The 13,615-nt window shown below is 37.9% G+C and overlaps 1 protein-coding gene and 2 long non-coding RNA genes across 3 annotated transcripts; 2 read left to right on the forward strand and 1 right to left on the reverse strand.

Moving 5' to 3' along the window:
- The first annotated feature begins 2,518 nt into the window (after window positions 1–2,518).
- LOC139128431 (uncharacterized) lies at window positions 2,519–3,392 on the forward strand. Its single transcript, XR_011551298.1, has 2 exons — window positions 2,519–2,721; window positions 3,095–3,392. It is a non-coding gene; the product is annotated as an uncharacterized lncRNA (long non-coding RNA).
- A 351-nt stretch (window positions 3,393–3,743) lies between these two features.
- On the forward strand, window positions 3,744–6,261 carry LOC139128418 (uncharacterized). The gene is made up of 2 exons (XM_070694189.1): window positions 3,744–4,005; window positions 4,860–6,261. The coding sequence occupies exons 1-2, from the start codon at window positions 3,954–3,956 to the stop codon at window positions 5,546–5,548; spliced, it is 741 nt and encodes a 246-aa protein (XP_070550290.1). The 5' UTR covers window positions 3,744–3,953; the 3' UTR covers window positions 5,549–6,261.
- A 154-nt stretch (window positions 6,262–6,415) lies between these two features.
- LOC139128419 (uncharacterized) lies at window positions 6,416–9,766 on the reverse strand. The gene is made up of 3 exons (XR_011551295.1): window positions 9,376–9,766; window positions 6,900–7,010; window positions 6,416–6,648 (listed from the first exon to the last, which is right to left on the reverse strand). It is a non-coding gene; the product is annotated as an uncharacterized lncRNA (long non-coding RNA).
- Between the last annotated feature and the right edge of the window lie 3,849 nt (window positions 9,767–13,615).

The raw sequence follows: 13,615 nt of genomic DNA on the forward strand, positions 1-13,615 counted from the left end.
GTTTATTTCAACTAAGGAGAATGCGTAGAAGACAGAGAAACAAAAGAAGCAGACCAGGTGACAGTACTGTTGTAGACATTCTGCTTGTGGCAGTATTGCTAAGTATTACAATTCAACTTGTGCAGTGGAATGCTACAGAGAACTCCACTTCTGATTGGTTAACACATTCAAATCAACCTGCTAGTAATGATACACAATGGTCAATCACTTCTCAAGCTATACCCCAGAAATTGCAGCAATCACCAATCACCACTGGCATTATAGCCAAGCAGTTTCTTGTGGGAACATTCTTGTATATCCCAAAGTTGGAGCAATCTATGGTAACATTAAATCAAAATACTGTTCCGTATGACTACCTATTGTGTAACTCAGGAGCTCATTCTTATAATGGAAACACTCATATTGCTAAGGGCCTGACAAGAGACCTTCCAGCTGGTTTGAAGATCAGCCACTGGAATGTACAAGGCCTCCAGGATTGCAAACTTGACCAGCTACGGCACTGCTACCTCGAAGATCCTAAAATTGATTCAGATATACTTGGTATCAGTGAAACCTGGCTAACTGAATCCCATTCTGATGCAAGTGTGTCAATTGCCGGCTATGACATAGTCAGACGCGATCGGTCAGATAACAAGATGCACGGAGGAGTGGCTGCTTACATTAAAGATTCAGTACCTCATATTCCACGACCTGATCTCCAGGACGACCAGATAGAGGTTCTATGGATGGAAGTCAATTACCCAAGAACAAAAGGTTTACTCATTGCAGTGGTGTATAGACCCCAATATCACAATTTAAATTGGTGGATGCCAATTTTTGAAAAGCAATTAGAAAAAGCTGATAGCGAAGCAAAAGAATATATATTTAGGGGATTTTAACATCGATTAAGGTAGTGACTCAGGTTCCTTTGTAAATTTTAGCGATTTTGTGATTATTTCATATTCTGAACCCCTGAAATATGATCTTTTTATTAGAGAAAACTGTGAGGTAACATTGTACTGGAAAATGTCTGAAATTTTAGTGAAAACACGGCCTTCTAACCACTGCGCGAGTTATTATTTTCTTTTTGTTTTAACGGTCCGGATTACTGTCAGCGTTATCGTTATACCTTGAGGAGATTATGTAAATTTTTACGCCCCATGTTGCGCATGCGCGCACGTCTTCATAAGAGACGCTATCCAACATGGCTGATGACTGCCGGCAGTATAAGCAGTGTAGAAAACGCAAACGGGGGCCGAAGAAGCAAAATGGAAAGCTGATGGACGCGAGCGTTAGGACCGATTTAAAACTGTCTGACCTTGGCTCATACTACAACTGCCAAGAAGATTCTGATGAGTCAGATTTATCTGAAGACGAGGACGTCGTTTTGTGTAGGGACGCAGCCGATGCACGAGACTTTGTCCCGTTACAACAGAAAGTAAGCTTATTGGAAGAGACAGCAGACAGTGATGAGATGTTACGGGTGTTTGATGTCAGAACTCTGAATTCAGTCTTGAAGTCACGAGCCCTATGTAACAGCTGCTCATCTTGGTTTTGTGCTTACAGGAAGATACAACACATGGCTGGGGTAGTCATTTTAAAATGGCGTGCTCCAATAGTGATTGCAGCACTCGTCACATAGAATCGGCTTTCCCGTCTTCCCAGAAAAACGGTCGCTACTTCCAAATTAACAGAAAGATGGTTTTGGGACTGAGAGCTATAGGAAGAGGGAGACGGGCGTCTGAGAAATTCTGTTCATATATCGGGCTTCCACCATCCCTGTCGTCCAACGCGTTCAGAGAACACGTCCAAGAATTGGCAAACAAAAGCGAGGACGTCACGGAGGATCTTTTGCAGCAGGCTGTAGCTGAAGTCAGACAACTGGTGTTAGGGGAGGAACCAGATGAGGGACAGACAGTTGATGTGGCCGTGTCGGTCGACGGATCGTGGGTTTCTAGAAGTTTCTGTTCTCTCTTCGGATTTGTTAGTGTCATTTCAATGGAAACAGGTAATTTTGCTTTGTTTTGCCGATACAAAATCAACTGATGTGAGCAGTCAATTGTTTGCACATATTTCATTTATCGTAGTTGGACTGACTGTCCTGTTCGGACTACACATTATTTCGATATCTAAAAATGTATGCAGACCGGGCAATTACTATTGTTGTTGTTGTTGTTGTTGTTGTTGTTAACATTGTGTACTTGTGTTGCTATTTTTCATACTTTCAAATTCAGAAATTTGTTCACCGTATACCTTTTATTTTTGATAAGAATTTATTTTAATTGTTTTCACTGAACTCATTTTTTCCACTAAAGTAACATTCCAGTGAAAATTCTAATTTTCATTTTGTACACATACATCACCAAAAAGGAGTGAAAATTAATCCAGCTGATGTCCATAATGTTTGTTTCCAATGAAAAATAATTCCGTTGACAACAAATTAATCTGATTTCTACAGTATTACATAACTTTTTTTGTCAATGTTACATTTATATTGAAATGCTATCATGGATTGTTTTTCTTTATATTTTTCACAAGAAAGGTGTTAGATAGACACATTAGTTCGACATATTGCCGTGAATGCCGCAAAATGGAGGATGCTCCCAGAGATATCAACTTCATGAAGTGGTTCATAGAGCATGAACCTAACTGCAAGATTAACCATGATGGCTCTGCTAAGAGCATGGAGGAGGCTGGTGCTGTGGTGTTATTTGAACGGTCCAAGGAAAAGCACAACCTGAGGTATCATATTGAAATGTTCATTGTCTATCAACTCTTGGGAGTTTTCCTGGCCCATTATTGTTTACGTTAGAATTGGAAAATGCAAATTGAAATGTTAAAACTGAAACACACTTTTATTTGCACATCCAGCAAACAAATTTATATCGACTACCTGTGTTGTTCACTGTTTGACAACAAATTCTGTTTTCAAACATAAATTGTACCCAGACCTCATTTCATGGAAAATATACGCAACATGTTGCATGCACACTTGTCACTTTGTTTCACAAAGCATCTTATTTCCAATACATTTAAGTTTCTTAGGAAGAGGGCTGCATATGATCTGTCAAACATTATGTGAACCTCCAACAAATAAATTTATTTTTTTAAATAGATACACACGGTACATTGTGATGGAGACAGCTCAGCATATTTGTCAGTCCGCGATGTATATGCCAGTGATGGTATTGTTATACAGAAAGAAGATTGTGTTGGCCACATTCAAAAGAGAATGGGGACTCATTTACGGAAACTGGTGGATAAGTACAAAGTGAGTAGTGAACCACATGTACAAAATCTCAGTCACCCATAGAAATATTTATTACAATTTCCTTTTAACAGTGATAAATTTCTGACTGAACCTTAGAACCACATAAATAAAAATTTGGCATAAAATAAAATCATTATAAGGCAGTCTTCTCCACAGGGGGTTTACCAGGGCATTTCTTTGACCTTCCTCTTTTTTTCCCCCTGCTGTCCTCTTTATTCTTATTCTCCCCTCCTGCCTAACATTGTCAACAGCAGGTTCTTTGTCCCGTGAAGGAAGAAACTGACTGTTTATACCTCCATGTTTGTGTGAAGATACAAGAGATACTAACAATGAAGATGATTGAAGATGTCAACAATAACAATGGTCATTTCTCATACACAGACTATGTTGAGATTCTAAAGAATGCATGTACATTTTATTGTACTTCATGCAGTAGAACTGGAAGCTTTAGTTTATACACAAAACAAAAATGCTGAAAAAATAGTCAAAAATTGGTAATACTGGGGCTTTAAATTCTAAAATTTGCATGATTTGATTTTAATGGACAGAAAAAGTTTTCTCTCTCTCATCAAGCTTTCAGATCTAATTGCTCTTTAAAAAAAAACTTGTCAAAATTAAATTTTCTGTATTTTTCATTGTTTTGTTAGGAGGCAAGCTTGAAGATGGAAAAGCCCTGACAGGCAGAAACAGGTTGACAAACCAGATGATCAACGCTTTTCAGGTGTTCTATGGCATCGCCCTTCGAAACAATAAAGGTAAGACCAATTTACAATGTCATCCCTTTATCTCATATTTTATATTAAAGGTACATTAGCTTTAGCTTTTGGCTACTTTTTCAGTATTCTACTTCTGTGTATCAACTACCGTGTCTATCCTTAATCTGTCTGTCATGCTGAAATTTCCAGTATTCTCCTTGTCAACACGGCTTCTATGTGTGTAATGATCATTGTTATTGTTTACAATTGAATTCTAGTCAAGACTTGAATACAATTTTCAACAATACCAATGGAGATTATTCCTCTTTCTCCCAGGAGTCATAGACAATCTAGAAAGTGTAGGGAAACCACATTACAAAAGTACTGACAGTACTTTAATTGTAACAAGTTATCTAAATCATTTGTTGATGATGCATGCAACATGACGCTCTCTTTACTGTAGGTGAGCTAAAACTGCACCAGGTCTCTTTTTTGATTTATCATTTTAAATTATTTTGGGCTGAAACCATTGTGTGGATTAATATTGTTGATGACACTACCACTCCTGAAACAAAATAATACAGTGAAACCTGTCTATTAAGGACACCTCTTGGACCAGAAAAACCATCCTTAGTAGAGAGGTGTCCCTTATAGATAGGTAAAATTCTATTCAAAACGCTGTGCTTGTCTTGAAAAATCTGTGAGGTGTCCTGATAAGGTAGGTGTCCGTAATGACAGGTTTCACTGTAGCTGTTACACAGTGCCCTTCTTCTCGTCATAAATGTTAGTGCAGACACTCAATAGTTACATGCAGGTTTGTGGTAAATTTGTCAGGGTGTTTTTATGCACTTTTGATGAACCAGAGTATAGTACTAGTGGTTTCATAGCTCACACATCTTTCATTATTTTTTTAGGTAATGTGCCAGAAATGAGTAGGCAGACAAAAGCCATTCTGCAACACTACTCAAGTACATACAAAGAGCCTCATCATGAATATTGTCCCCAGGGAGCAGATAGCTGGTGTAAGTGGCAGAAAGACAAGGCGACTGGAAAGACAACCTACAGACCACTACAAAATCCACTTGCACCAGCTGTAGTGAAAGCTGTTGAGCCAGTTATCACAAAGTTGGCTGATGAGAAGCTGCTGGAAGGGGCCAAGAATGGTTTCACCCAGAACCAGAATGAAAGTTTGCATCATGTACTATGGAACGTCATCCCCAAAGACCAAAACCATGGACTTGATGAAGTTTTACTTGGTGCCAACTATGCGGTGTCTTGCTTCAACTCAGGGTTTTCCAAGTTCAGCAGAGATTTGTACAGCAGAAGTGAGTTGAACATCAATTCAATGATGACATGGAAGTGGCATTCACTGGACCACATTCGCGTGAGAAATGCTGTGTACAAATCATCAGCCAATGCAAAGAAAAGAAGAAAGGAAAACAAAAGGCAGCGCTTGGTTAAACTGGATAAGTTTCAGTATGCTGAGGGAAATACCTACCAATCCGGTGCTTTTGACAAGTCAGCCGTGAGGCAGACCAGTACAAGGCGATGTACTAAGTGTTACAAGCCAATGAAGGGACATAAAGAGTCAGAGTGTGTGTAAACATCTCAATGGACACAACAGTACACATAGTACATGACAGAACATTTTTACAAAACACAGCCGATGAAACCAGGGAAGTACACAATTGAGCTCTTTCACACTGAAGTGTCAAAAATCAAAGACTTATCTTTCTTAATATTGTCAATCATAAAGAGTGCCAGTAGTGTTTATGCTATATAGTTTGCATGACTCTCTTTTCCACCTCATATTTGGCTTACATGGTACAGTACAGTAAGACATTACTGTAAATAGGTAATTGATGGAAATTTGTTTCAATGAAAACTTCACTTTCAGAAATATTCAAACCAGCTGTGAAAGTGTTAAAAACCAGAAAAATGCAATTACTGGTCAGACTGATCTGAAAGTTGATGTGCCAAGTATTTTTGGCCAAAGTAATTTAATTCTTTGTATTGTGCTATGCCGTCCACTCGAAATGGGGAAAGATATATCTTTCTTGCCTGATTCATCAAAAATTACTTTTCTGAACAACTGCCTTCCTCATTGAATGCTTGAAAGTATATTTTGGGTTCCTCTAAATGGTTTTGGTGAAATACACATATATATTAAGCAATTACAAAACTACTACAAGTACTATATATTACTATCAAAGCATTAATTTTCACCTGGATTTAAATTCACTCTTCTGATATTTGGAGTACATTCATTGGGTTTTATTGTCACAGATTTGTGCTGTGAAACAATAAGTTCTATTGTAACTATTGTAATTAAATATTTGCCACTGGGATTTTATCAATCAGCAAAAAAGCAAAGTAAAATCAAAACCCAGCAAAACATTAATGCTTTTACAGTATCATAAAGAATTTTTAGAGATCATCTGTCAATGAACTCAGTCATGCATCCCACAACTCTATTTTTATTACAATAACTTTATTGACTAAAGACTGGAAAAAAGAAGTGACATATAAATAATAGTAATTGAAATATGGTTGTTGTAAGAAAATAAAAAAATCAAGACAAAAAGTAAATTTGTGATTGTAGATGATATCAAATACAAAGACTGAAGTGCAGCTGTTCTGTCCCAGTTATAAGATTGGTGTGAGTGCATCCACAAATTGTTGCATGGTGACTTGGTAGGCTTCCTGCAAATTAAAAGAATAAAACGATTTGTGTTAAATGTTGACCAGATTATATATGTTGACTGATAAATATATATTGTTTGTGTGGTGACATGAGTGTTACTTGTGAGTGAATGTTGTAATTTGATATTGAAAAATGAAGTGAAATTGCGTGAAAACTCTGCATCAACTTTCAAGATATGTGTGATTCTGAGATGTGTGCTATCAATGGCTGTATGTGAGAGTTAATGTATGTAAACAATTAACAAACTTGCCTTCCACAATTCCCCTTTTACATTTCTGGGTAGAAGTGTTCTCAGGTATTGCAGAATCACTGGTGGAAATGCGTAATGGGCACGTTCTCCTTCAGGTCCAATCTCTTTAGCCTGTAATTTCTCCAAGGAGAAAAACATCAGCAATAATTGAAACACGTAGCTCAAAATTAATGGGTCTTACTGTCCTAGACAGCCAGATTGTGTTATGGTCAATTCATGCGAAAACTCTAAAGAACAAGTCATCGTTGATGACCCAGCCCCCGCTTGCTAATGGGTACTTTGATTACAGGTTCTGTGATAAAAATACTTTGATACAGATGGCACTCAATGGCCAAGAATGAGTTCCATGGTGATGAAAAACATAAAACCAATGTAGGCCACTATCCTAAAGGTCATTAAATGAGTCAACTGGGAATTAGTTGACAGGATGTTGCAAAACATTTTTTCATTCTATTTTAACACTAATAGATAACCGGTACCATATTTCATAAAGTTTAATGTAGTATTTACAACACTATGAGATCAACATCTGTATCAAGTTCATCAAATTTGACGTTGTATTTGTGGATATATCACTCTAATTAGGAAAGTTCATTACATATGCAATTACAAATTAATTAAAATGACACTGATAAATGTCTTTTTCACTGTGAAAGCAATGTGACTTAACATCTGTACAAAGTTTCATAAATTTGATGCAGTATTTCTGACATATCAACCTAATTATGAAACTTCAATAATTGACATGATACTGCTACATGATGTGAAACAACTGACGAGCATGTATGAAATAGGTCAATGTCCTTGTACCAACTTTGAATGATACTGGTGGAAATACCAGTATGTCTGAGTTATGGCTCAGTACATGAGAAAATCGTAACAAATTTGCCGCCACGCAGCGATATTTGATCTTACTGTTTAAAAAATCAACACGTATATGTATTACATAAGTCAATGTCCAGGTACAAACTAATAAAATCAGTTGAGACTTGCTAGAGTTATGGCTCTCGACATGAAAAAAACCATAACAAAATTGTTACCATGTGGCCATATCAGACCATATCGAGAAACAAATCAATGTACTTATGTATACTATAAGTCAATGTCCTTGTACCAACTTTGAATAAATTTGCTTGATACATGTCTGAGTTATTGTTCAGGACATGGAAAGTCGTAAAAAAAAATGGCCACAAGGCGGCCATATTGGATCGTATCACAAAACAATTCAATGTGCATAAGTATAACATAGGTCAATGTCCTTGTACCAACTTTGAATAAAATCAGTTGAGATATGGCTGAATTATGGCTTTGTACACGAAAAAATCATATTAAAATGGCCGCCTGGCGGCCATATTGGATCATATCACAAAACAAATCCACACGCATATATATGACATTGGTCAATGTCCTTGTACCAACTTTGAATAAAATCTGTTGAAACATGTCTGAGTTATGGCGCTGTACATGAAAAAATCGTAATAAAATGGCCGCCTGGTGGCCATATTGGATCGTATCACAAATCAAATTGACATGCATATATATGACATAAGTCAATGTCCTTGTACCAAGTTTGAACAAAATCAGTTGAGATATGCCTGAGTTATGGCACTGTACATGAAAAAATCGAAACAAAATGGCCGCCTGGCGGCCATATTGGATCGTATCACAAAACAAATCAATGTGCATATGTATGACATTGGTCATTGTCCTTGTACCAACTTTGAATAAAATCGGTTGAAACATGCCTGAGTTATGGCTCTGTACATGAAAAAATCGTAATAAAATGGCCGCCTGGCGGCCATATTGGATCATATCACAAAACAAATTAACGTGCATATCTATGACATTGGTCAATGTCCTTGTAATAACTTTGAATAAAATCGGTTGAAACATGTCTGAGTTATGGCTCCATACATGAAAAAATTGTAATAAAATGGCCGCCTGGCGGCCATATTGGATCGTATTGCAAAATAAATCGATGTGCATCTGTAGGTCATAGTGCTATGCCTTTGTGCCAAGTTTGAACAAAATTGGTTCGGCAGTGTCTGAGAAACTGTTGATGACGGACGGACGGACACATGGACGGGACCCATCTATAAGTCCCCGCCGGACTTCGTCCGCGGGGACTAAAAACAGGAAGTACACCATTACTACCAGAACACAGTCAACTTGTGCTTTCCGTTTGGCAACAGGATAAGATAAACACAGGGTACTGACTTATTTTGTAAAAAAATCCAAACAAACAAAATAATGTTGTCAAAAGCATATACCGTCTATGCAAACTTTAACCTGAAACATACATTTAAATTTTGATCTAAATTTTGAGTATGTTAAGGCAATATGCCTTAGACAACATTTATTTTGTGTGTTTTGTCAATAAGAAAAACGCAGGCACTGCAAAACACGGCAGTGCCTGCGTTTTTCTTATTGTGCTGCACAACCAAGAACCCCATAAAAGAGAATTAAAAAGTCTTACATAGAGTGCATATGCCCAGTTGCAGTACAATATCTAACGTATCCTCTTCTGGTTAATCCCTCGTTTTTTTTCTGTCCTGTACCATTCTCTCAACTTCTTTACAGAATGCCTCCACAAGGTCTGAGCTGTGTTGAAATGACCAAAGAAACCACGAATTTTTAACAGAATGGAAGAACTGAGTGACGTAAACGTCGTAAAAAAACTGTCTTCGTTAAAGCTCCATAACCTGTACTTTTTAATATGGTTTCTCTACACTTGCTGGATTGAAACGCTGAACTGTAATGAAATGCAAATTATTTAGCATATCAACACAACCCATCAGAGTATAATTCAAGTCTGGCCTAGAATTCGTTTGTAAACAAAATGATCAGTACACACATACAAGCTGTGTTGACAAGCATAATATTGGAAATTTCAGCATGACAGACAGATTAAGGTGAGACACGGTATTTGATATACAGTAGCAGAATACTGAAATTGGCGAAAAGTTACAGCTTATGTCCGTTTATTAATGAACAAATGCAGCCAGCGTCATTCTACGCGAAACAAAACAATTAGAAAAAAAGTGTGTCGTTTTATAACCCCTTAATTGAAATCTGCCCTCCCGCGGGTGGTAAATTGAAACATTTGTTGGTACTATGGTAACATGGTTGCATGCGTGATGTTGAGAATGCCTAACTAGCTATAGCTCCATACCAGGGCTCGATGGCCATACACAATGGCACGTACAGCACTGTAGATTACATAGCCCTGCGTACGATGCTGTGTGTTCCGCTACAGCTAATCGCCCCGCTCACCACAGCCCTGCAAAGACCCGTACGTAGGGTCGGTGACTTCAAATCCATTTTGGGACTTGACGTAAAGCCAAAGTACTGCCGAAATGACAACGATGTTGTGTGTTGGCCGCTACAGCTAACACACAGCATCGTACGCAGGGCTAGCGAGAGAGTTGCCGACATCGATCGTCATTTACGAAAAGTGAATAAAAGATTGGCATTTTTGGAAGCGATCGAGTAGCTGAGGTACGCAGGGATACGACTTGGGCCCAAGAACGCTGAATTTCGACAGTAATTTGGCTTTTTACGTCAAGTCCTAAAATGGATTTGAAGTCACCGACCCTACGTACGGGTCTTTGCAGGGCTGTGGTGAGCGGGGCGATTAGCTGTAGCGGAACACACAGCATCGTACACGGGACTATAGATTACACTGCCGTCCAAAGAGAATCTATTTAATCTTCACTGGAAAATATGGTTCTATAACAACAGCCCATATCTTGGACTTAGTTTGTCCATGGAGGTAGGAACCTTGGTTTGTCCAATTTGTCAATCCGACACTGTTATGTCGGTCTAGAGCACAGCAACGTACGCGAAACGTCGCTTCACGATCGTTGCCGGTCAATTTCTATATGTGGTCAAGAGAGTGTCGCTGGGTGTCGCGATATGTCGCCATTTCAATTTTACAATATGTGAATCTGTCGAGTATCACCTCAGTCGTTTATTTTAAGTCATGAAGAATCGCTTTTACATGTAACTGAAGTTGATTTTGGTTTCATACCCGAGGCCATGATAGTACATGTCACAGTATAGTAGAAAGCGAAAGAGCGCACGAAACCCCGGTCACTTTTTATGGTGAGCAAAAGGACTGCAGCAGATCACTTGTGAAAACCACAAAAACAAGTGCGACTTACCCGCATTCCTTGAACTTCTCAACTACAGAATTTTTTAGAGCATCGAGAGTTGGTCGTCTCATCTTTGAAAGCAAGCAAGCAAGCAAGTGACGTCCTGTACTAAAGGCACAAAAATCGGCGCTAAAATGAACTGGGCAACCATTTCACACTTGGTACGTGCATAAATTACGGGCTGTGAGACCGGAAGTCGAGCGCTTGCGAGAGAGCGAGCGCGCGTCGTCGGCAGAACGCAGACCTGTAAACCATTCCGGCTGTATGATTTTTTAAAACTTTTCTAGTCTTGTAACCAGACTCTAACCGTTACCAAACAGTGTACAGTTAATATAATTATAAGCTAGATACGTATTTGACAAACAGATTATGCCCTGAATTATCTTTCTAGTGTTTATCGTGTAAATAGTACCCACCGCTTACGCTGACCAGCCTCACGTTTCTACGCACAATTTTCATCATTTTTAGGCGAACTAATGATTAGGACTTGTCAGTAATTCTCTAACCTGATGCCAAATATTAACCTAGACCCAGATCGAATGATTTTTTTTGAAACGCACAAAAATCCGACTTTTTCGGCGATTTTGTGTGAAAAATGGGACGTTTACACAAATCGTCGATTTTCTCAGTTCCGATTTTTGCTATGTATGCGCACCTTCAAATGAGTGTAAGTCGACGACCCGTGAGCGGATTTCCCCGATTCTTCGCATGCTAACAGTTCATGAATAGACTTGAAAAACTGTGTCTTAGATTTTTGATAAACCCCCCTGAAGTGACGAACATTGACAAACGTGAACAAAATCCGATAATTTATGCGAAAATCCGACAGTTCACACTTCAAAGGCTCACTGTGCAGAAACAAAAGCGAATTTCAAAAATCCAAAACATGGTTTTCCCCCAGTATATCAAGCTGTCTAGTGCCGTTAACAGATCACTTGGGGGTGCTGCCAATTCTTACTTATACTCTTTTAAGTGAAAAAATTCAAAATCACATGTTTTTGACTTAAACAAACATACCAATGCATGTTTTGACAAGTAAACAAAATTTTTACCTTCTTCAAATATAGACCTATTAGAAAATGTACCACATGTTGGGCGTGAGACCGTGTTTTTCTATGTGAAACTTTTGATTGAAAATATGTGTCAACGAAACTGAGTCACTACCTTAATGAATGGTATAGATAAACATCCGCAATGGGAGGATTTGATCATCTCTTTTCAATTAACTCAATTAATAACACAGCCAACAAGGGTTACGGAAACATCTAGAACATTACTTGATCACATATATGTTAATAATGTCAATAACGTACGGTGTGTAAATGTTAAACCCTATGGTCTTAGTGATCACTACCCGATTAGTATAGTTAGGAAACATAATTTTTCATGTAAGGCTAATCCTCTTACCATTAAATATAGATGTTACAAGAATTTGAGCTGGCAAATTTTCTTGTAGATTTAGAGGAAATACCGTGGTCTGTGTTGGATATTTATGATGACCCAAACGATAGTCTAGATGCTTGGTGTAAATTATACCAGGATGTTTTAGACAAGCACGCCCCTTGGAAAGAGAAAAGGGTTAAAAGGGCGGTGCAACCTGAACGGCTCACAGAGGATATTGTTCAGGCCATTCAACAGCGTGACAAGGCTAAGTCTCAAAAGAAGTATGATGAGTATAAGATGTGGAGAAATAGGGTGAATAAGCTTATTAAATCATCAAAGAAAGATTACTACAAAACACTTATAGAAGAAAACAAACACAACACCGATAAGCTTTGGAAGTATTTAAGAGAGTTAACAGGTGTAAAAAGTTCTTCGCAGTCAACTATATTAAAAGTAAACAACACAGAACTTACTGACCCTGAGGCCATTGCAAATGCATTTAATGACTTTTTTGTAAATGTTTCAAAGAATTATGTCTCTTCTGATAATATTAATAATCAAAGTATGGATGACAAACATATGAAGTTAAAACATCATGTACATAAACACTTTCATCAAGTAAATAATTTTGAAATAACATATATGAAACCAGAATTCGTAACTAGGTGTTTGAAGGAATTGTGCAATAACAAGGCGACTGGATTAGATAATCTGAGTGCAAAAATGCTTAAATTATCTGCTACTATCATTGCCCCCTCACTATGCAAAATTTTCAATCTTAGTATAAAATCCGGTATATTTCCTGATCAAAAGCCCGAGTTGTTCCCTTGTTCAAGGCTGGTTCAAAACAAGACCTTTGTAACTACAGACCAGTTTCAATACTACCAATTGTCTCCAAAATTATTGAAAAGCATGTGCACATTCAGTTGTACAAGCATATCAAGCCGCTATTGAACAATTCTCAATCAGGATTTAGAGAGCACCATTCGTGCGAAACAGCCTTGATTAAACTTAGCAACTTGTGGCTAAAAGCTATGGATAATGGAAATATTAATGGAGTAGTGTTTTTGGATCTTAAGAAAGCTTTTGATCTGGTTGATCATAGTGTATTGTTAGAAAAATTATCAATTTACAGGTGTGATGGTAAATCTCTTCGGTGGTTTAAATCTTACCTACAAA

Source organism: Ptychodera flava, unplaced genomic scaffold (genome assembly GCF_041260155.1).
Source record: "Ptychodera flava strain L36383 unplaced genomic scaffold, AS_Pfla_20210202 Scaffold_53__1_contigs__length_892398_pilon, whole genome shotgun sequence".
NCBI classification, from domain to species: domain Eukaryota; kingdom Metazoa; phylum Hemichordata; class Enteropneusta; family Ptychoderidae; genus Ptychodera; species Ptychodera flava.